General features: G+C 41.3%; 1 protein-coding gene across 1 annotated transcript in view; it reads left to right on the plus strand.

Annotated features, from left to right (window-relative positions):
- DNAI3 (dynein axonemal intermediate chain 3) overlaps nt 1–18,866 on the plus strand; it is a 78,046-nt gene extending 59,180 nt beyond the window's left edge. Inside the window, exons 17-22 of the mRNA XM_032594141.1 lie at nt 3,048–3,111; nt 8,999–9,129; nt 11,488–11,692; nt 13,297–13,388; nt 14,716–14,838; nt 18,608–18,866. Of these exons, the coding sequence (XP_032450032.1) occupies nt 3,048–3,111; nt 8,999–9,129; nt 11,488–11,692; nt 13,297–13,388; nt 14,716–14,838; nt 18,608–18,751 (759 nt within the window). The 3' untranslated portion in view covers nt 18,752–18,866. The remainder of the gene's footprint in view (nt 1–3,047; nt 3,112–8,998; nt 9,130–11,487; nt 11,693–13,296; nt 13,389–14,715; nt 14,839–18,607) is intronic.
- Nucleotides 18,867–24,784: the final 5,918 nt, after the last annotated feature.

Consider the following 24,784-nt stretch of genomic DNA (forward strand, 5'->3'; position numbering starts at 1 on the left):
TAATAATGATAATGGCTGCCATTTTTTGGCACTTATTATAATAGCCAAAGTGAGCTTACATTTATTGGACATTTTCTATATAGCAGGGTCTGTGCCAGGTATTTTCCAAAGTATATCTCACTTAGTCCTAATAATCTTCATTCATGACTCTATTTCTCTGAAATAAAGGGTTTTTCTCCTAAACCATGGAAAGATGCCATAGGTCAGTCTCGCTGGAATGCAGTCTGAGCTCACACTTTAGTATCATGAGAAGATTAGATTACACCAGTTCTCAGAAGCATAATGCCCACCAGGCACAGCATTAGGCCCTGGGTCAGACATGAATGAATAGCATAGTCCCTGTCCACCGGGCACTCACTGCCTAGTTATGGAGCAGACACATTAATAGCATTACCCATGTCAGTGCCCATCCAGAAGCCACGGGAAGAGGACAGGGGAGGTTGGGGAATCCAGACTGTTAGCTAGGACTTTGCAGGTTGAGGAGGCATCTGAAATACCAGGATGAGAATACAATTCCCAGCAGAAGTAACAGCCTAAACAATGCTTTGGAATTATGGGAGTCTGGGGTTTGTCTGGAGACAGTGGAATCATTTGTGCAAGAGGGAATGCTATACCTTGAATGCTAGGTTGGGATCCAGTCAAAGAGCCTTTTCTGCCATGTTAGGGAATTTGAATTTCATTTGGTAAGCAATGGGGCACTTACCAAACAAATACTTGTTTTATAACTTGGGCTGTCAATTTTTATAACTTGGGCTTCTAATTTTTTTTAATTCTGGAAAAATATAAGTAACAAGTTACCATCTTAATAAATTTGAAGTGTTTAATTCAGTGCTATTAGATACATTCATATCATTGAGCATCCGTCTATCTCCAGAATGTTTTCATCATCCCAAACTGAAATTCTGTACCCATTAAAACAATAACTCACCATTCACTCCTGTCTCCAGCCCACGGCAACCCCCATTGTACTTTCTGGCTCTATGAATTTGACTATTCCAGACACCTCATGTAAGCAGAATCATAGAATTATCTCTGTGCACACCAGAGTTTTTAAAGCAGGGCGATGACAGCTTTAGAAAAACGAATGACCACGAGATCTTAAAATAGAAATTAAAATATGATATCCTCTGCTTAAACCATTCGGTGACAACTCATTCAACCATGAATAAAATCCAAACTCTTCACACTGTGGCCTACAAGATTCTGCATAACTTAGCTCCTTCCTATCTCTACACCCCCGTCTGCACCAGTCTCCCTCTCTCTCTCCAGCTGCTCTGATTTTTCTCTTTTTCTATGCCAAACTCTTCCCTGCCTTTCAAGCCCTTGTCCTTGAAAGGATTAACTTCACCCATCATTCAGCAGATATTTATTAAGCATTTACTATATGCCAGGCACTGTTCTTGGCCCCGGGAATATATCTGTGGGAAGACAGACAAAATTCCCTACCTCATGGGCTGACATTCCAGTAGAATGCTCTTCTACCAACTCTTGACGTGGCTGATTTTGGTTAGAGAGAATGAGGTAGACCCCTCTGGGATCTAGACTGGCCAGGACAGGGCTGAAGCAGGAGGAAATGGAGCCAGGGAGGTGCAGAGGCCGGAGAGGCAGTGATTTCAAGTGGGCCAACCATAGATGAAGAGGGCATGAGCAGTGGGCCAAGAATGTCAACACAGGGGTAGGAGGAGTAGAATTCTCAGAACCAGGTAACTGGATGGAGAAGGACGTGAAGGTTCCCAGCGAGTGGCTAATGATATAATGGGCATTTAACATCAATTTATTAACCTGATCCAAGTTATTCTATTCCTCTTTGACTTGGTTCGGTTTCAGTGTTCCATATATCAGTTGTGAGACCCAGGAGGTACTCATAACTCTCCTATAGGACTCTGGCAAGGGCTGGGTCATATACAGAAAGCTCCTAACAACTCTGGCAAGCACTATGCACTCAATCAATGGTAACTGCGGGTGATGTGCCACGGGCAACAGGCTAGGCGTGTGCACCAGACGTCTGCCGGTCTCTGCTCCCTCAGACTCTGAGCAGCATGAATGGAGGGAAGACTTATCTTTTGACTCTGAATTTGCAACACGAAGCACAGTCCTTGTTTGTTACATGAGTTAGTGAACAAAAGCACAGAGGAGTGAATGAGTAGACCCTGGCCCCAGGGAGCATACTTCACTTTGCGTACTCCAGTGTTTTCCCCTCTCCTCTCCCTCGCCTACACGTCCCAAGCCATCCTTCGAGTCCTCTCAACCCCTCTTTTTATACACCTTTCTCTGTGTTTTCCTCTTACTATCCAGTGAGAAAAACACTGGAATTAGGAAACTGCATCTGGGCGACCTTGACTATATTGTTTCACCTCTCTGAGTCTCTGTGCTCCTTCTATAAGAAAAGGCATGAGACTAAATGTTTTTCTCTAAACCTCTCCCACCTCTGCCATTCACTAGTGCTGCATCTTTTCCATTTGTGTGGTTGTTTCTGTCCCTTCTTTACACCAGGTTCTTATGACTTCCCCACTCCTTAAAATGGCCATAAGTAGAGCTGGAATATATATTATTACTAGTTATGTTACTTAAGTGGAACTTCGCTTCCTGTTCTCAATTTTAAAAGGTAATGACACCATATTATGAATTTATATTTCCTTTTTCCTCTTACTCCACAAAACTTTTAAAATACTGACTTTGTATCATGCTGAGAACAAATCATTGAATAAGTCACACCAGATCCCTTCCTGGAGCTTTCAGTCCAGTGGACAATTTCCAATTAACAAAAGTTTAAGAACTCAGTAGTTGGAACTTGTGTACATAGATTATCTCCATAAATGCCTGTGTTCTCCATTTCACTATGTGTAAATAAAAATGTAACAAATTCCTTTTTTTGTTCAATGTAAAAAATGTTTAAGCCTTCCCTGCACTGTGTCAAATTATCATTTGATTATGTTAGCCTGCAGCTTTGTTTTTGTTTGGGTCACAGTCCACCTTAGCACATGAATAAGAGATCTTTAGTCCCTTCTGTTGTCTTTGTACTCATCAGGAACCTGTAATATTTTTAGGAAGGTGGAGTGATATATACAGATTGGAAAATGGAAAGAGACCCTGAAACTGGCCGATTGATGGGTAAGTTTTGATGATTCCTGTGTTATGAATAAGTTATTCCTTTGAACAAAGTGCTGAGTAACCCTGGCCTTGCTAATGGGAGAAGGGCAGGCACCTGAGGTCCTGTCTCTGGACTTGTTACTTAAGCGAGGGCCTCCGATAGCAGCACTTTTCTCACTGGGAAGTCTGTTAGAAACGCACAAACTTGGACCCTACCCTATGCCTGCTGGAACTGAATATAGATTTTTTTAAAGTTTTTATTTATTTATTTTGACAGAGAGAGATGAGGGGTACAGAGAGAGAGAGAGACAGAATCCCAAACAGGCACTGTCAGTGCAGGGGTGACACAGGGCTCAACCCCACCAACCAGGAGATCATGACCTGAGGCCGAAATCAGGAGTCCGACACTCAACTGACTGAACAAACCAGATGCCCCTAAATATAGATTCTTAATAAGATTCACCATGTAATTTGTTTTCACCTCTAAATTTGAGGAGTACTGATCTATTGATGCTTAAATGACTAAGATAATTTAAAATATCTTAATTTTTAATTAATTGCCGTCTTAATAATTCAACAATTTGGTAGCTCATCTACATGAAAAATACTAACCGATGTGAAATTATAAGCTAAGTTTACAATGATCTTGACAACTTCAGAACAGTATGAAGAAGCAGCAGTAGGACTCTGCTCTCAGGCCGGGACTGGTGCTGTCCATGTGTTCCTCCGTTCCCAGGGCCCCACACTCTGGGCAGCTGAGCAGACATATGGGGGCCACGCATAGTTCTGAGCAGGAATCAAGAGTTCAGGCTCCCCAATAAGCTAAGCTCCCTGCCAAAGCTCAGAGCCTTGAGGTTTGCTACAATTACAACTACTTATTTAAAGGCTTGGATTTTTCCTTGGCATGAAAACTTATTCGAGCCACACTTCAAAATGTGGAATAACCATAAGCACAGGAAGAGGCAGCTGCTGGGACTGCTAGACTACCATGGAGCAGTGAGGTGGAGCAGCCAGGCTAGGTTTGCACAAGGGGTACTGGTCAGTCCTACCGGAGGTTAGGACAGTGGGCATGTGAGTGACTGAAAGGAGTCGGAGGTCAGAGACACAGCCTGCAGGGGACAACTGCTGGGTCTCAGGTCTCTGCCTCAAACTTCACTCCCTCCACTCCTATCTACTGAGTCTGGCTCGGCAGAGTGGAGTCTGCCTTAGACCTGGGAAGGCTTGCTTTCCCAGCACTGCCTCCAGGGTAGCCATATTAACCTGGAAACAAAAGTACTCCCAGTTTTCTGACCTAGAACTTCCGGCCAGAAACCCAAATGTGTGTCAGTGGTAAGAGTGGGCCATTGAGAGAGAATCAGATGTGCCCCAAGGAAAGGTCAAATGCTTGTAGAACTGAGATTGATTTTCCACTTTCTATTCATTTTGAATTCCATGATTTAAAAGTTGAACTCAAAATTATATATCAGATGTAATGAATTACATTCAGCTACTTGTATGCTTATTCATGTACCTGTTTATTCAATAAGTAATGAATATTAATTGTGCACGTATTGCATGCACATGGCAATTATCTCTACTGCCCTGCTGGGACACAAATCGAGACCCTGATGCCATGAATTGGTTATGCACTGGTGTTCTATCTGATCTCAGAGAGTTTCTTGGGGTCTTACCATAGAGTCAGATTCTTAAACTGCTTTGGAGGTGAACCCTGACAAAAAGTGCTAGTTATTTATTTCAAATGGATTTTATTCCATTTATAGAATAACCAATGGTAATAAACTTAGAAACCCAAGAGTTTATGTTTGAAACTTACTGATGTTGTTTTTTCTTTCTTTCTTACTTTCATTCATTCATCAATTCATTAATGATAACCTAATCTGTGCCAGACACTGGGGATGCAAAGATGAACAAGATAGCAGGGCGCCTGTGTGGCTCAGTTGGTTAACCATCCAACTCTTGATTTTGGCTCAGGTCATAATCTCATGGTGTGTAGGATTCTCTCTCCCTCTCTCTCTCTGCCCCTCCTCTGCCCAGGTGTGTGAGCACTCACTCTCTCTCTCTTTCTCAAAAGAAATAAACATTAAAAAAAAAAAGATGAACAAGATATTATCCTCTCCCAGAGGAGTTCCATGATCTATTAGAAAAGCCAAAAATATAAACGAATGATGACATTACACTGTCAGTGCTATGGTTAGAAGCAAACACAGAGTGATATGGGAACCCAGAAAGGGACCAACTCTTTTGTGCTATTAAGAAAGGGCTCCACTGAAGAGAGATAGTTGAACTGGATCTTAAAGGGTGGATTGCAATTTTCCAGTTGGAGAAAGACATGCTAAGTAGAAGGAATAATAAATGCAAAAACATGGAAGCCCAAAAGAGCAGTGGACAGTTAGGAAACAGGGTGATCTCCTAGCCAAAGCATAGCCCATAGAGAGGGCAGCAGGAGAGGTACCAGGAAGAACAATTGGGTCCAAATGGCTAAGAGCCTTGAGTGCCTAATAAGCTCTGAACCTTATCCTGGTGCCACCAGTATAATCAGAAAATCACTCTGGCAGGAAAGCATAAGCTGGATTAATTTATTGGTGTGACTTACAGTAGAAGTAGGATGACCACCAGCAATAATTTAGATGAGAGATAGAGAGGACTAAGTACAGGCATGGTAACAGGGATGTGCAGCAGAGGAAATATAAGAGAGAGTTAGCAGTCACCATGGCAGGATTTTGTGACCAATGGGATGTGGGTTAGTAAAGAAGAAGAAGAGTTGCTTTTAATTTCTTGACATATAGTTCACTGCAAAAACAAACAACAACAACAACAAAGCGGGAAATAGCTTTAAACACTTACTTGAAGTCTACTTTAAAATCATCACAATACTTTAAAATACTTTAAAATCATCAGTCAAGCATTTTGTAACATGGAAAGCCAAACAACACTGTTGTTCCCATTGAATAATGGTTAGATTCAGAGAAATTCAATGTATAGACTCTCTAAATTGTGCACTGCTTTCCTAATTACATTCTGTGAGCTGGCAGTGTTTTCCTTAGGAGCTACCAGCCTAATGTTTTTCGTAAACACCGTGGAGTATACCTGAGTAAAGATGAGGCCGTTACTGGGACCCAGTCCTTCTTGATTTGCTAGGAACCCCATGTTCTTATCAACAAGGCAGGAAGGAGAATTTCCTCTTCTAAGAAAAAGGTTCTGAAAGATATATTACCCTGAATGAGATAAGTGTGATAAAGAAGTCCAAATCAAACAAAATTTCCAGATGATCTAAGTGACAAGCCAGAAAAAAAAAAAAAAATGCAGGTGAATGATGACAATTGACATAATTGTTTCATGTGCTCTACTCACAAATGGGCACATGCCATGTTTCAGGCACTCTTCCAAGTACCTTCCATGGATTAGTTCACTTAATCCTCACAGCAACCCTATGGGGTAGCATCGCCAGGGTTTGAACCTAGGCGCTCTATGCTCTTGATCACATCACTGTCCTGAATCCTGCATTAGATAATGATTCTGGAAACTACTTCTTTGTTTATTGTAATTTCCTCATAGCAACTTGGCCTGGGGCCGCTGGTACTCCAGTTAATAACTTAAGGACAGCTCTATTCATTGCTAAATGGAACTAAAGGTCCTTAAAAGGACAAAGGGAAGGAAAAGATATAATAATAATAATATAATAATTTTTAGACTGTGACAAAATATACATAAATGTGAAATTTACCATCTTAACTATTTTTAAGTTTATAATGTACTATTGAGTACGTTCACATTGTTGTGCAACCAATCTCCAGGACTGTTTCCATTTTGTAAAACTAAAACTCTGCACCAGTGAAACACTAGCTCCTATTCCCCTCTCCCCTCAGCCTCTGGCAGCCACCATTTATGTTTTGTCTCTATGAGTGTGGTTACTGTAGATACCTCACGTCAGTGGAATCGTGCAGTATCTTTGTGACTGGCTTCTTTCCCTAAACAGAATATCCTCAAGTTTTACCCATGTTGTAGCATATGTTGGAATGTCCTTCCTTTGGAAGGATGAATAATATTCCATTGTATGTGTGTGTCATATTTTGTTTAGTCCCTCGTCTGTTTACGGACACTTGGGTTGCTTCCACATTTCGGCTATTGCAAATAATGCTGCTATGAATATGAGTGGACAAATATCTCTTTGAAATTCTACTTTATGAGCAAGATTCAGTAGGTGTGTGTGTGTGTGTGTGTGTGTGTGTTTCTGCTTAATGTTTCCATGGGGTTCTGAGAAAAAAAAAATCCAGCTTTCACATAGCTATCAATATGATGGGATTCACAATAAGTTCATGATTTGGATATAAAGTAGTCAGACATCATGGTTTGGCCTAGATAGGCTCTTATCTTTGTGGCCATCCCTGTGGTGGGTGTGGGCAGCAAGGAGTGGGGAGGAGCCAGCTCTGCAGCCAGGCCTGGGGGAGAGGAGACCCAAGCAATGGTGGGGTAGACACCCGAGGGGAAAGGAGGCCCCCGGGGTTGGAGCTGAGACTAAAGGGAACTCTTGATTTTTTTTTCTTTTTTTTTTTAAATTTTTTTTAACGTTTATTTATTTTTGAGACAGAGAGAGACAGAGCCTGAACGGGGGAGGGTCAGAGAGAGGGAGACACAGAATCTGAAACAGGCTCCAGGCTCTGAGCTGTCAGCAAAGAGCCAGACATGGGGCTCGAACTCACAGACCTCGAGATCATAATCTGAGGCGAAGTCGGCCACTTAACCAACTGAGCCACCCAGGCGCCCCTGGAACTCTTGATCTTAATGTCCAAACCTGCTTCCCCTTTAGTCTTCTTAGTGGCAATAAATGGAAACTCCACTGAGCTGGTTGCTCCTGCTAGAAACCAGTCATTCTCAGCCATCCTGCTCAAGCCATCTCTAAGTCTTGTCAGTTCCAGCTTGCAAATATTTCTTGATCATCCACTCTTCTCCATGTACCTTCATCAAGCCACCATGCTCTCTCACCAGAACTACTTTCTATGGGGTCTCCTCTTTTCTTCTACCTGTTGTTAATCCATTCTCTTCACAGCAGTCAGAGAATCTTTGGAAATCAGTCAGACTGTCTTCTGGGCCTAAAGGCCTTTTTTGAAACACATTATGCTTAGAATATAATCTAAACTCCTGTCCTACAAGGGCCTGCATGGTCTGGACCCTCCTGGTTCCTGTCTGTTTCATATGTCTCACGCTGGGATTACCAGACTTCAGTCTTACTGTCTTCCTCAAATTTATAAAGGCACTAAGCACTTCTCTCCACAGGACTTCAGTGTGTGTTGTTCCCTCAGTCTGGAATATTCCTCTACATTAAAATGTTCCCACACCAAAGTGCTACAAAGGACTAAAGGACTCATCTTCAGAGAAGTCTTTTCTGATCATTCAGTTCAAATTATGGATGTCCCTTGTTATCTATCTTGTAATTTCCCCCCCATAACACTTTTAACGTATTTTTATTATATACTTTGGGATTTGTTTATTGGATATTGGATATTGTTTATTGAGTATCTGTCTTTTCCATTAGACTGTAAGCTCCATGCTGGCGGTATCACGTTCATTTATTAACCATTGTTTACCCAGCCATCTACAGTACCTATAGGTACATATAGGCAATCCACAAATATATTTTGAGCAACTAAATGAATGAATGAATAAATAAATAAGAACATGAAGTATTCCTTTGAACTGGAAAAATGACCTTGATGGAAATTCTCTGGACTTTCCATAAAAAGAGGAAGAGCTGTCCCTTGACAGATTCATTTACACCAACTGACCTCTGGTTATCTACTCTTGGAGCCCATTAATCAGGACCTGTCCGTCTACTGGAGGCCTGACAATCCATCATGCGGGAATGTAAACACTATTATTAACGATGAAATGGCCTTTTTCACACCAACAGCAAAGAAGCCAGTGAACCTTTACGCTGTCCATGATGGAGCTGTCCACACTGTTCAGAGGTCACCTTTTTACAAGGACATTATTCTCACCATTGGAGGATGGAACCTGGCCATCTGGAAAGAAGGTATTACGGTAAGTTGCCTGAAAAATGGAAGAGTGGGTGTGAGGTCCTTTGTTACTGAGAAAGACAATGGGAACAACAGACTGTTCTGACATAACAGAGCCCTGGGGATACTTTTTAGAGAAATTAGAACAGATGGCTTGGGGTCCAGCTTGTCAACAGAACCACTGTAAGCCCTTTGAAAACACAACAATTTGCCTTTCTTTCCTGAGGGAAGGAAACAATATTTACGTCTTTTGCTAAGATCTAACAGTCTTTTCTTCACAATATGTATTGTGGGCGGTTGATTGGCTTTATGGTTTTCCTCCCCCTTAAAATACACAGTGGAATGCTAGTTACTGTCTGAAGTCCAAGGAGAAGCATTGGGTCTGTCAACTTTGCTTCTGCACCAGGAATACGTCCACAGGTTTAGAAAGTGGGAGTAAGCAAGCTAAGGTGTCTGTCTGTTGCCGGGAGACCAGACACATGCATGGGCCACAGTGGGCCAGTGCCAGAACTCTGGCAGCCAGGATTAGGAGAGGGCCTGGTTCCAGGCAAATAGAAATTAAATTGCCAAAAACCGGAAAGACTGATAAAATCCAGTGAAGCAAGGGTGTGTGAAAATCAGTATGGCATGTCCCTTCAGTGTGCAATTTAAGAAGATTTATCAAAATCTGGGGTGCCTGGGTGGCTCAGTCGGTTAAGCATCCATCTCTTGATTTCAGCTCAGGTCATGATCTCATGACTCATGGGTTCAAGCCCCAAGTCAGGTTCTGCAATGACACCACAAAGCCTGCTTGGGATTCCCTCTCTCCCTCTCTCTGCCCTTTCTCCTCTCATGCTCTCTCTCTCAAAATAAATAAATAAACTTAAAAAAAAATTATCAAAATTTGAAATATATATTTTTTATTTCATAGCTGTAATATATATATATATATTCTTTGAAAAATAACCACATACATAATAATAAATTTATATTTATACAAATATTCTTTAGCAAAGAATATATATTCTTTGAATAAAATGAATAAAAATATCCATATATTCTTTAATAAAGAATATATATAAATTCTTTTTTATTTTTTTATTTATTTAAAAAAATTTTTTAATGTTTATTTATTTTTGAGACAGAGATAGACAGAGCATGAGTGGGGGAGGAGCAGACAGAGAGGGAGACAGAGAATCCAAAGCAGGTTCCAGGCTCTGAGCTGTCAGCACAGAGCCCAGTGCGGGGTTCAGACTCACAAACTGCGAGATCATGATCTGAGCTGAAGTTGGATGCTTAACCGACTGAGCCACCCAGGAGCCCCAAGAATATATATATTCTTTACATAAAGTGATAAAATATACATATACATATTCTTTGACCTAACTCTTTCACTTCTCAAACTCTAACTTACACAAATAACTGTGTGAACATATGTATCAGTTTGTCGTTGAAATAATTGTAAACTACTTAAAGCAACCATCCACAAAAGGACTTCTACTTTATACCAATGTACTTCCATATGTTCAATTTTTTTTTTTTTACAGTGAAAAAGTATCAGTTTTGTAATTAAAGAAAAAGAAAATTTAGGCAAGATTGTCCATAGACTATTCAGGGGTCAGGAACTGGTTACCCACAGAAATGGAAGGAGCTGGGCGAGGTGGGCAAGAACAGAATTGGAGTGTCACCTCTAAGGAGTCCATGAATCTGAGACATTCTTCATTCTCCACAAGAAAGTTTCTTATACATGTCTTGGACGGGAGGAAACAGCCCCACGGTTTAGTTTAGTCTCTTCAGATATAAGGAGGTAAATGGGTACACTTAATCGCCAAGTGGAGCAGGACAGTGGGAAGAAAGCACATTCTGATTTTTTCTCTGTATGAAACCCCCCCCCCCCAAAGAGGACAAATTGTCCATGGTAAAGAAAAGAGAAGATGATCTTGTAATGCTTTGCTGGTCTAAAGTCTTTTCCAAATAGGATTTATAAGGCATTGGATGCAGCGCACAGCTGGAACTGACTTTCTATTTGCTCTTTTTCTTGCTGCCAAAGTTGTTTCCATGGGAAACAGACACCCAACAGCAAAATAAAGGCATAAGCAAAATTTCCTTATAACCTTTATTTATCTAACATCCACCAATCTCCGGCTCGACTGGAAGGTTTGATCTTTTCTAAAAAGCAACTCAAATAAGAAAAAAAAAAAAAAATCATCAAAAAATACACAGGAAGGAAAAGAGTTGGCATTATGTAAAACCCTACAAGAAAAAGAAATGAGAGTTCTGAGTGGGCATAATTTCTGCTATTCTATGATCATAGCCATCTGAGTGTACTTAAAGGAAATCATTATGAATACACATTAGGTAATAACAAAAGCTTTCATGTGTCTTTTTAAAAAATTGTTTAAAGACTGGACCCCTCCTTCAGTCATGCTGTGCACCAAAAAGGTACACAGCAGGCCACTGGTCCCTGACAAGGCCTGGAGTCTTCTATATTGGCCGAGAAGATGGATACATCGATATCTGGGACCTTCTGGAGAAAACCCATGAGCCAGCCCAGTCACAAAACATCTGCATAACCATGATCACCTACATCAAACCCTGGTCTTTTACTGGTATGTTAATTCTGATTAAATGGCCTAAGTTATTTTGTTTCTTGGGGGGTAACTCAGGAACATTTTGACATTCATCTGGAAAGTCTCCGATCTTTTTTTCTCAGGTTTTTGTTTTTCTGTCCATCCCACCCCATCCTTTCTCCTCCCTTCCTTCCCCTTTCCTCTTGCACTCAAACTTTGGATACAACCTGAGTTTCTCTCATTGTTTTCTTCATCAATGATTATTTCTGAGGCATATTTAGTATGACAAGCAGAGGCTGATTTTGAACCACATAATGAAGAGCATCCTTATCTTCTCCAGGTCAGACAGGATGATCCATAAATCTTTGCTACCTTTTGCTGCTTTTTTTCCCAAATGGAATCATTCTTGTATCTTTGTTTTCTCATCATGCCATACATTTTCAATATTTTATAATTTTGGGGGCTTTTCCCTAGACAATATCAAGCAATTCTTTTCATGAGATCAAATGGCTCTCTGGGGTCATTTATCTATTTAAACTTCAACTTTAAACTAATTATGAGGAAAAAACATGTATAACAAAGCAAGCAGAAATTCGAGGATGTTTCCTTGGAAAGCTGGAATTGATATCCTTTGTCCTAATTTCTTTGTTTTACCCAAGCACTACTTTCTATGTAAACCCAATATATTTGCCACTTTTAAAAAAAGTTTCAGGGCACCTGGGTGGCTCAGTCATTTGAGTATCCAACTCTTGATTTCGGCTCAGGTCATGATCCCAGGATCATGGGAAAGAGCCCAGCATCAGGCTCCGCACTGAGTATGGAGCCTGCTTGGGGTTCTCTCTCTCTATCCCTCTGCCCCTCACAACCACTAGCATGCTCTCTCTCTCTTTCTCTAAAATAAAAAAATAAAAGTTTCCCTTTGTTTCCAAAGGTGTACAGGCATAAAATTGTCTTTCCATCCATTTCTCTCTTTGAAATATTACATTAAAAATTCAGTCTTCAAAATTTCTAGAATGTCACAGTCCAGCTATTGCTTAGTCATATGTGTCATCAGAGTATTTTTTTTTTCATCTTTGCTACAAAACATTGCTTTTGTACATATCCAGGGATTATGAGTCTAGGATTTAACAATTTAAACCAAACCTTCTGAGAATGAGAAAAAGAAAAAAAAAACATATGATAAGATAGAAAATTAAAATTCTTGAAAACATTCTTTGTGTTTATAGTGGTATCCTTTAGCCCTTACTGAGTCTTTGGTGAAAATTGGCTTCATGATTTTTCTTTGAAAATCTTTCCCTGTGTTATCTCCACTTCTCAAGTCTGCCCCGTGGCCCAGCCACACAGAGGTCAACCTCAGTGAGGAGCCACACTCCTTACATAAGCACCAAGAAGACAAGATTTGAAGTGGGCAGGGTGGCTGACAAAGGCTCAGGGTCTCCACTTTCATTTCATCAACTGGAAAAGATGATTTTTATACGTTAATATGGTCCTCAGTCATGAATGTCTGATGAAGATGCCAAGATTACTGTAACCACAGCAGGTCATTTGGAAGACCACAACACCAAAACACATTTCCCGTTTAACCTCCAGTATGGATTTCTGACTGCTGAGTTGTTTTCTCCCCCATTTTCTGGATCTTTCAGCTAAGCAGCAATTTATAGCCGTAGCTGATTATTATGGAACCCTGCATATATTGGAAATTCCTTGGACATTAAGTCACCCTTCCACCAATGAGGTTAGTAACTTTTGGCTCTGAGGATTTATGTGACCAGATATTGCTGAGGCACGTTTTAGAAGTGTTTAGAAATGACAGCATTTTTGCTCTGTGAGAAAACAAAAGAAGTGTACAATCCAAAATAAGGGGATGTATTTCTGTTGTATGAATTACATAGCTTGGAACCACAAAAAAACAAATGTGCTGAAAGAGAAGGCAAGTAAATGAAGCCCAGATTCAGAAGAGAATTGATTTGGGGCACCTGGGTGGTTCAGTCAGTTAAGCGTCTGACTTCGGCTCAGGTCACGATCTCATAGTTCATGAGTTTGAGCCCCACAGTGGGCTCTCTGCTGTCAGCACAGAACCCGCTTCAGATCCTCTGGCTCTCTCTCTCTCTCTTTCTGCTCCTCCCCTGATCATGTTCCCTTGCTCGCTCTCTCTCTCTCTCTCTCTCTCTCTCTCATAAATAAAAACATTAAAAACATTTTTAAAGCAAAGAATTGATTTGGGGATTCATAAGATATCATTTTCAGGTTGTAACTGAAGCACGGGACTCCTATTTTAGTGATCCCTTCCTGGAGGCCCAGTTAACATTTTGACACATCTCTCCATCATCCACCTCTACCCCATCTCCCCCCAACTTGTTGTACTGCAGGCAGCATGGCTGAGGGGGCAGTCTTCTACCCCTCTATAGGCACCACCCAAAGGTTTCAAGTAACGTTAATACTGGGAGATAAAAAGAAAATCAGAGAATAGAAATACATAAATATATATACAGCCAACATTAAATATAGAGATTGCAATCCATTACAAGTCCCAACATCAGCCTAGTTCCTGGCAAGCAGAAAGTTTCCCTCCCTTGGCCTCCTTGCCCAAGGTCTCTTTCCTGACTTTGCTGCTTCTGTTCTTAATGTGCACACACTAAGTCCTCCAGGGGACCAGGAACTCAGCTCTGCTTCCAGTCCCCTTAGGGTTTATACTGATAACCTCATCTGGGTTTTCCAAGTTTGGTTGACGATATGAACCTTTCCTCAGGTTTAGAAGTGAGAAGCAAGAAAAGGGAAAAGATCAATCCCCGAGTATTTCTTTTACAAAATAGTAATTTTTTTGTTGCTCTCTCTTTCTCACCCCACTCCTTTCATGGAATCCTCCGATTTGCAGGGCCCTGAACCCAAGCACAGTAGCCCCCACATTGAGCTCGCTCTTCTGGCAATGGGCCTATGGGCGGTATCCCAAAGCAGGCAAGCCACCTAATGAATTAAAAGTAGCAGGAATTCTTCTAGAGGCCTGTGAAGAATATGGGGACTTCCATGTGGGCTCCCCTCTCACGGGCCTGTGCTTCTAACAGGCATCAAGTATGAGCTACTACTTTGAAAGAGAAGTCAAGCATCTGGAATATGTAGAACAGCGCAAGAAAATTCGTGAACAAGAAAAGAAGGAAATGGAGCTGGAACTTGAGAAGAAAAAAACCGTAAGTGAAATTTCAGAAACAAAAGTCATTGCCATCCTCTAACCCCAGTGGAAATATGTACGTTTGGCTTATTCCACAGTTTCAGTAGGAAAATTATGCCTCTTCACATTCTTCTCTTGTTCTCTTGAGAGTCAAGAGGGTATTTCTCTGATTTCCTAGTTTTCCAGGAATGATAGCTATCAACTGAACAACTACCTAGATTCTATTCAACTTAAGTTTCTGAAATTTTCCATTATTTCCAAGTCCTTTAGATACAAAGGCACCTAATATGATTTATAGATATAATGATTCAAAATTTGGCATCTTTCATTATATAGAATTTCAACATCTGGTTAATAATACATTAAACAGGTCCTACATGGGACACTTGGCTGGCTCAGTCAGTAGAGCATCAGATTCTTGATCTCAGGTAGTGAGTTCGAGTCCCACACTGGGTGCAGAGATTACTTTAAAAAAATAATAAAAAGAAAAACAGGTAGCGCAAAAAGAGTGGAATACAGAAAGAATCAAGACACGTGGGCTCAAATCCCAGTTCCACCACTACTCAAATCCCAGTTCCACCAGCTATGAGATCTGGAGCAAGGCTCGTATCATTGCCAGGCTTCAGTTCTTGTCTTGAAAATGGGAGTACCGGGGCGCCTGAGTGGCTCAGTTGGTTGAGCATCCAACTTCAGCTCAGGTCATGATCTCGCAGTTCATGAGTTCGGGCCCTGCATAGGGCTCTCTGCTGTCAGAGCTGTCAGCATGTCGGATCCTCTGTCCCCCCCTCTCTGTCCCTCCCCCACTGGTGCACATGCTTTCTCTCACGCGTGCTCTTTCAAAAATAAATAAACATTAAAAAAAAACTTTTTTAAATTAAAAATAGACCTACCCTATGACCCAGCAATAGCACTACTAGGAATTGACCCAAGGGATACAGGAGTGCTGATGCATAGGGGCACTTGTACCCCAATGTTTATAGCAGCACTCTCAACAATAGCCAAATTATGGAAAGAGCCTAAATGTCCATCAACTGATGAATGGATAAAGAAATTGTGGTTTATGTACAATGGTTTAGTACATTGGAGTACTAGTGGTTTAGTACAAGTGGTTTAGTACAATGGAGTAGTATGTGGCAACGAGAAAGAATGAAATATGGCCCTTTGTAGCAACATGGATGGAACTGGAGAGTGTGATGCTAAGTGAAATAAGTCATACAGAGAAAGACAGATACCATATGTTCTCACTCTTACGTGGATCCTGAGAAACTTAACAGGAACCCATGGGGGAGGGGAAGGAAAAAAAAAAAAGGAGGTTAGAGTGGGAGAGAGCCAAAGCATAAGAGATTCTTAAAAACTGAGAACAAACTGAGGGTTGATGCGGGTGGGAGGGAGGGCAGGGTGGGTGATGGGTATTGAGGAGGGTACCTGTTGGGATGAGCACTGGGTGTTGTATGGAAACCAATTTGACAATAAACTTCATATATTGAAAAAATAAAATAAAATAAACTTTTTAAAATGGGAATACTGATAACCACCTTTTAGGATTAGGCTTTCAGTTCAGGAACCTGACAAATAGTAGACTTTCAGTAAATGGGAACCAGTATATAGACAGATAGATATGAATTTTACTATAATACAATACATGGGAGCTACAAAGTTTGAGATAGAGGAGAATTTGGTAGAGGACACATCCTTCTACCAGAAAGGAAACCGAAGCTCTGAAGCCCCTCACCTTCCTGTTTCCCAGCCTCTGTTTGATATGAATTCTGTCACTCCATTGGTCTCCCCTCACCCACTGGGAGTGGGGCCTTGAAATAGTCTGTGAATTCAGCTCTTCTCTCTTTGTCACGAGGGGTCATGTCAGTCTGTATTTCTACTTCTCTCTTGCTCCTTCCCTTCCTAGGCCTTTTGTCACCAGCAATTTCACCACTGATCCCATTTATAGATTCCTTATAGCCAAATATATAACCTCCTCCAACACTGTTATTCATGTGAGACCCTGGGTCTCAATTAAAAGCATGAGCATGTGGAAATTTTAATGTTAACGTTATCACTTATTGCTAGACACATGTTAGTGTAATAAAAACAGGGGGCCTCATTTCAAAAACATGGTTTAGTGGTCACAAGGCATGAAAGAATACCAATTAATTAACTTTCCCTTGTTTCCCTTGCTACAGAAAATTGGCCTTCTTCTGTTCTTTTGCACACTCACAAATACCGATTGAAATTCTGTTGTGTAAAATAACCTGACAACCTTCCTTTACGCCAGCAATTATCCATGATTATTGTCAGTGTTTAAATACCATAGCGACAGCTCCTAATTATCTACATCAGTGGAAGCAAGTAGACTGGTGGATAATCCAAAATTAATTTGCATATAAAATACTTGTAAAACACCTAAATATTATAATAATCATATCTTGAAATTGTATAATGATGTGCTTGAGTTTCCAAAACCTCTCCAACTTCTTGTAACTGAGTTCATTTCCATTTGACATATTACCCTCTTTTTTTTTTTTTTAAGTTTATTTATTTTGAGAGAGAGCGTGAGCAAGAGCAGGGGAGGGGCAGAGAGAGAGGGAGACAGAGGATCTGAAGCAGGCTTTGCACCATCAGCGCAGAGTCTGATGAGGGGCTCAAACGCATAAATGGTGAGATTGTGACCTGAGCTGAAATCAAGAGTTGGACGCTTAACTGACTGAGCCACCCCCAGGCACCCCCATGGTACCTTCTTTTAAGTAGAGCTACCACTTGTCAAATTTTCTCTGGAACTAGATTGGGGATAAGTGAATGGGTTTAAAAGGGCTCCTCTGTTACATTTAGAACATGAAAATTGTCACCAAGGAAAAACAACTAATGTTGTAAGAAATAACTTCTAAGGAGCAACTGCTGATAAAAGGGAAAATGGGAACAAACTGTAACAACCTCAGAGGACTGTAGCAGAGATTAAATGAGTTAAAATGTTTATAGCACTTAGCCAGGAACTGGCACAGAGAAAACGGTAGTAAGCATTCGCTGCTATTATTGCAGAAGGCACGGGAAGAACACACATCCATCCAGCAAGGCTTGTCTGAATGAATGCTCTGCCGTTGCCAGGGATTGGGTTGTACACATTGATCCACAAATCGGAGGAAAACCATACACCTATCTCTTTGCAAACACCGAGTCTGAATACAGCTCACCTCTTGAAAAATAATAGCAATCACAGCTCTAACAGCACATAAAATGGGAATTTTTCTAACTGAAATTTCAGCTGGAGACCCAAAGCTGGAAAAAGTAGCAGTTTCCATGTGATCCATAAGCTATGCCACCTACACAGGACTTGGTAGTGGGAGGAATTCAAAAGACTTCTGCAACCTCTAGTCAATTACCCACACTCCAGGCTACACGAGGGACCCAAGAGTCATGAGGAAGAAGACTAGAAAAGGGGTTTTTGTTTTTATTTTTGGAGAGAGGTGTCAAAGGGCCACGTGTTACCCACTTCTCAGTTCTCCATGAGGAGACCTTCATGGGAGCACTGCTAGAGAAGAGTTGCAGGCCACGATGGAGAACTGGCCTCCAGCAGGAGGCTTCCTGAGCCACGGAAATGTGCACACACTTCTCCACTCTATCTCTGCCACTCCCCCTTGGGAGCCAGCAGCTACTCTCCCTACTGTGCCACAGATGCCCTCCCACAAACCCCTCCCAGAGAGCAGCGGCTATGCCAACTGCTCAAAACTAGCCCTTTCTTTCCTTTGGTATTTCTAGCTGTCAATGTTTTATTGGCATGATTTGGTTTTTCACCCTAGAAAACATATCAGAAGTCAAAAGAACAGATGGAGGCTGAATTGAAAGCAGACTATGACAATTACTTAGAACTGGAAAAGAACACCCTCATCAACCTTGGCCTCATCAAAGTGCCAGAGACGATGTCATTCATGGACTTGATGTAGAAAGGCTTTCTGCAGGGGTGTTTGGGGCCTTGGTAGGACTTTGTTTTCTTTTTATTCATTATTTTTTATGTAAGGTGAGCTAGGAAATTAAACATTGAATAGGTTTATTTGTAAGTATTAGCCTTTTATTTCACTAAAATTAAAACTTGATTTATCACAACAAGATCTGTTTTGATTTTTGGATTGAATGTGTACCGAACTTTGTACTGAATGTGAAGGTTACCAATAATGAAAGTTTCATTTTCCCCTAGTAACACAGAGCTTCAGACATCCCCTTCACCCCCAGGCCTTGACATCCATTTAGAGCCCCTAATCCCAGAGAGAAATGGAAATCAAACTTTGCTCCCAATTATCAAGTTGGTTTGGTTGCCCCTCCAAACACTGCTCTCCCCAGGCCCCTGACAGATGGGAGGGCTATGTGCTAAATAAAGTATTAGCAAATGGAATCTAGAAATATATGTAAAAGAAAGGATACTACATAAAGATCATGTTGGGTTTACCCGAAGAATATAAGGTTAATTTAACAGTAGAAAATAAGTCAGTGACTGATTAAAGGAGAGAATTTATGATACCAAATGGACACAGAAAAACACGTGATAAAATTCAACATCTGTTCATGACAAAACAACAATAAATTCTTAGCAGTTACAAAAAGAAGGGGGAATCTAAAACAATCCTACAGTAACATCGTCCTTAAAGGCAAAAAACTGAAAGTTTTCTTCCACGATGTGGAACAAGACACAGTGCCCACGGTCTGTCCTCCAGTCAATGTTGTACTGGGGGGGGGGGGGGGGTTAACCAGTATGGGCACAAAAAGGAGACAGCATGTGAAACAGAGTTGCAAAAGAGCTTGGTGTGTCTCAACCAGAGGTTCAATGTCACAGGAAAGTAACTGGCATGGGAGGTGAGTTTGCAGGGAGGGTAGCAGGAGATGAGACTGGAAAAGTAGCTTGGAGGCAGATTGTGAAGGTTCCCAGGACCTAAACTCAAGAGGCTGAATTATAGTTTGCAAATAATGGGGAATTAATAGAAGGGCTAAGCAGGAAGGTGACACAATCAGCTTTATTTTTAGGAAGATAAGGGATGGATTAGGGTGGGGAGAAGTGAATGGCAGGAAATCCTATTAGGAGGCATAAGTGGTGGTTCCAGGTAAGGGATTAGCACATGCTGTACGGAAGCTTACTGTGAAAATAGACCTGAAAGGCTGGTTGGATGGGGAATACAAGACAAAGGATGATGCCAAAGTATTTAAGTTACTGGAGGACATTAAACTCAAATTTATTTGTCTCCAAAGTCAGGTAGATAATAGCACTTAACCGTCTGTGTGCCTTTGGACAGATGACTTATCTCTGAGAAACAGATTCCCCTACTATCCAGTCAGGTGAGGGTATTTACTTTGCAACATTTTTACAAGGGGTAAATGAGGACCTGCAGATAAGGTGATGGTACCCAGCACATGTTAGTATCATTATTATTGGAATGTCCCAAGGCTCATCCTTGCACTTGAACTATATTTCTTTCTCTTTCATGTATCCCTCCTTCCTTCCTTCTTCCTTCCTTTCCTTCCTTCCTTCCTTCCTTCCTTCCTTCCTTCCTTCCTTCCTTCCTTCCTTCCTCCCTCCCTCCCAACCCTCCTCTCTCTCCCTGTCCTTCTTTCTTTTTTTTCTTTGTTTCTTTGTTTCTTCCTTCCTTCCTTCCTCCCTCCCTCCCTCCCTCCCAACACTCCTCCCTTTTTTTCTTTGCTTGCTTGCTTGCTTGCTTTCTGACCCACACTTATGTCTTATGTAAATCCATCCAATCTCATAGCTTCCGATACTGCTTATATCCCTGGCATGAACTTCTCCCACAAAAGCAAGAACTGTATATCCGTTTGACTATTTAATGTCTCCACTTGGATATATAATAGACATCTCAAATTTAAACATGTCCAAAATTGAGGGCCTAGATTTCCCTTCAAAACCCATTCTCACTGTAGTCTTCCTAATTACCTTGCTTTCAGTTGCTCAGGCAAAAACCTAGACATCATCCATCATTTTTCTCCTCTCTCAATCCATACCCAATCCGTGAGCAAATCCTGTTGACAACAGCTTCAAAATACATCTAGAACCTGGTCACTTCTCTCCTTCTTCCTTGCTACCACCTTGATCCAAGCTACCACCATCACCAGCTTGGCTTTTCGCAGTAGCTTCCTAACTGTTCTCCCTGCTTCCACCCTTGCCCCCTCCAATCTGTCTCAACAGCAGCCACACAGCACTTTTAAATGAAAGGCAGAGGCTGTCATTCTTCCTCTCAGCTCCTCCTTGGCTTCCCAGCTCACTCAGAGCATGAGCCAAAGGCTTTACTGGGACTGGCAAGCCCTCGTGTGATCGATCAGGCTGTCCGTTGTCACTCTGGTTTCATCTCTCTCTCCTCACCTACGTCACAGCACCCCAGTCATGCCAGCCCCCTCCAATTCCCCAAATATACAAGGCATGTTCCTGTCCCGGGGCATTTGTGCTTGCTATTCTGCACTTTCTCTGGCAATTTTCCCTATTTTTTTCCCATGTCTTGCCCCAAAGAAAAACATAATGTTTTGAGTCCTACGCTGTGCCTGGCTCTACAATTTTAAACAGGTGTTCAGGGTAGGTGTCACTGGGAAGGTGACATTTGAGCAAAGATCTGAAGAGGGTGAGGGATTTGCTACTGTAGTCTTCTAGGAGAAGCATTTTCATGACTCAGTCCTCTGTCTCCACCCCAGCAGACTTCTGCTCAGGTCTCCTGGACAGAACTGAGTTGTGTGGACACCTCTTAGGGCAGAAGAAGCTGGGACCATGGAAAACAGGAGTGTCATGATTGTGTGACATAAGCCATTAGCTGGGGCTGGTTCATTGTTTTCTCAAACAAAAGAGGGTTTTATTAGCATAGAAGAAGGGGGTAATGGATATTAAATAAGCGTCTGCCTTAGGGTTATCAAATAAAGAGCTTAGTATAGTGCCTAGCATACAGCAAGCAGTAAATTTTTGCCTCTACTTTACCTAATTTACATGTACAACATGATTATAATATTCTTGCTATAGAAACTAAACATGGGGTTCATGTTTATCTTGCTTATGATAGCAGTTATCATCAGTTCAGTATGATATTTTTATTGTGTGTTTATAACCTTAATTTTCCTCATCATCTCACCAGCCTATGGCCACCAATGGGATCACACAAACAGCCACAGCCCAAGTTTCATGGCATCTTGCCCCACCCACTTATCTGGTATCTCAAAGTGTCCCCAGGTGTGTCCTGTAGTTCCTGGGATGAAGGACTCACATATGTTCAAAAACAAGCCTACAACCAGCAGGCACTCAAGGCTCCCTTCTCTCAATATACTAGAGCTGCCTAATGGCCCGTACCATGGCGGAAAGGGGATGGGACAATGACTCTGTGTCAGTTCAGGTTCAGCATGAAGCTAATGCCAAGGTAAGACTACATGTACAGGATATTTATTGGTAAAGAGAACGAAAGAAACCAGGGAGAGCCTTTAGACCTCACTGCAAGTCTGATGTGTATGGAAGGAGAGAGGGAAGGAAAAAGGTTCGGATGGGATGGGTCAGACTACTCAGAATGCTCACCTTTCTCGGACTCCGAGGCTTTGGAACTCAGGCCAATGCAGTGTGCTGTCTCCCCCTTTTCTGGGATGAGTTCTCTCCGAGGGCTCTTCAGTTCACACTGGGGCTCAAGCTGAGAAGTTAACCTCCTATAATAGAAGATGTGGGAATACTAGGTATGAATGAAAATGGAGCTAACTGGTGTGCCTCCTTCCAGTTCCCATGGCTCCAGTCCTTTCCCCGGCTGCCCACTCCTTCCTAACTGCCCTGTGGTAAGTCTTCTGTTTCTGCACTTCAGTCTTTTGATCTGACATGCGTTGTAGTGAAAATAAAAAGGGCTTTGGGATCCAGCCTCATCACCCTAGGCAAACTGCACTGTCCCCTAAGTCTTAGTTATACCACCTGCAAATAGGGGATAATTATAGCTACCTCACCCAAAGGTGATGTGTATAAAATAACTGGCACTCAGTGGGTGCTTAATAAGTGTTGCCTCCTTTTCTTGTTTAGCCTCAGGTACTCTGTCTCACAGACACACACACACACATACACACACACCCCAGAGAAAACATAGTGTTTCTTCTTGGTCCTATGTAATAATCTCTGATTTTAATATTGTTAACAATAATGCTAATGTCTCTCACACTCAAATATGCTGTAAGCAGTGATTCTGCACACCTAGTCTAGTATTAGCCTTGACCATTTTAATATGAGACCAGACAGGTTGGACGTACTATTTAAAATTTAAACAGCAGCTCTATTTTTTGCACAACTTAAAATGCTATGGCTACTTAGAAAATTAACCATTCTAATAATACTTGATTTTTTAGGTTAAATTTAATTACCATTCAGCTTTATAAGCTGCTTTTTGCCCACTCAGAAATGTTGTATAATTAAACGAGCATATTTTTTGGGTCCTCATAACCATATCATCTGGGTGCACTTCAGATGAAAAAGCTATTGGCTCCAGTAGATGGTGGTCAGTGGCCTGGGTAAACTCCCACAGCTTCACTAATCCACCACTGTAAATAATTAACATTTCCCTGTGCCCTCTACCCCTGAGCGTTGCTTGGGGTAGGCCACGTTCCACCCAGTTGCTAGGTTGCCATCACCAGGTTAGATACCATGTAACTGAGCAAAGCTCCCAGGGCGGAAATTAAATATCTTAGTGAAGGGCAAATTAAACCCTGTGTGATGAATTCATTCCTTCCATGGCTGATGAGCTGTTTGAGGGTCACAGGCCATGTAAAACAACTGCACACCATCAGAGTAGAATCCCAAACACCAAAGAAACTAACCTTAAAAGTTTATTGGGGAAATGATGGTTAAAAAAAATAAATAAATAAGTGTAACTGCTTCCAAATGCTCTCTTATTCACAAGTATGACATTGAAAATATATGCAGTATGGTAACTGATTGTGTTTCCCTGCAATAATACCAATATTCCAAACTTAAAAGGACAGAAGATAAGATTTCTCTAAGTCACTTGTACATGCAATATTCTGGGCTGTTTTTATTCTTTTTTCTTAAAGAAGAGAAGGGAAGAAAATGTAAAATAGGAGATTTCACATTCTTCCCTGTCAATTCAAAATAGTTCTTCCAGCCTGAAGCCATATATATTTTTTTAATTTTATTTATGTATTTATTTTGAGAGAGGGGAGGATCAGGGGCGGGGGAGGGAGGGAGAGAGAGAGAGAGAGAGAGAGAGAGAGAGAATATTTTATCTTAAGCAGGCTTCCTGCCCAGCATGGAGTCTGATGTGGGGCTTAATTTCACAACCGTGAGATTATGACCTCAACCAAAATCAAGTGTCAGACCTTAAGAGACTGAGCCACCCACGTGTCCCCTGAAGCCATTTTTTTTTAATTTTTTTTTTTAACATTTATTTTTTTTTGAGACAGAGAGAGACAGAGGATGAACGGGGGAGGGGCAGAGAGAGAGGGAGACACAGAATCGGAAGCAGGCTCCAGGCTCTGAGCCATCAGACCAGAGCCCGACGCGGGGCTCGAACTCAACGGACTGTGAGATCATGACCTGAGCCAAAGTCAGATGCTTAACCGACTGACCCACCCAGGCACCCCTGAAGCCATGTTTTTAAGAATAATTATCCTTTTAAAAATTTTTTCAAAAAAAAAAAAAAAAGGAAAGAAAACAGCACCAAGTCAAATCTAATATACAGCAAGTGTCTGCTTTATTTTGGCTTTAGTAAATTAGTTAGATCTATAATTATTTTTCACTTTTAATGAAGTTTCTGGACTGAATGGATCCAACTGTTATGTGTTTCAGATGCCATGTTTATAATGTAAAGTTTCTCAACCTGTTTCAGACTTTACACAAGCAGTCAATAAACCTTTATTGTATTAAACAACTGATGTATCAGGGTTTATTTGTCACCACTCTATAGCCGAGCCCATCATGATGAATGCAGGTGGATTAGAGAATACTCAGCCTCATTAGAACG

This window comes from Lynx canadensis, chromosome C1 (genome assembly GCF_007474595.2).
Source record: "Lynx canadensis isolate LIC74 chromosome C1, mLynCan4.pri.v2, whole genome shotgun sequence".
Taxonomy (NCBI): domain Eukaryota; kingdom Metazoa; phylum Chordata; class Mammalia; order Carnivora; family Felidae; genus Lynx; species Lynx canadensis.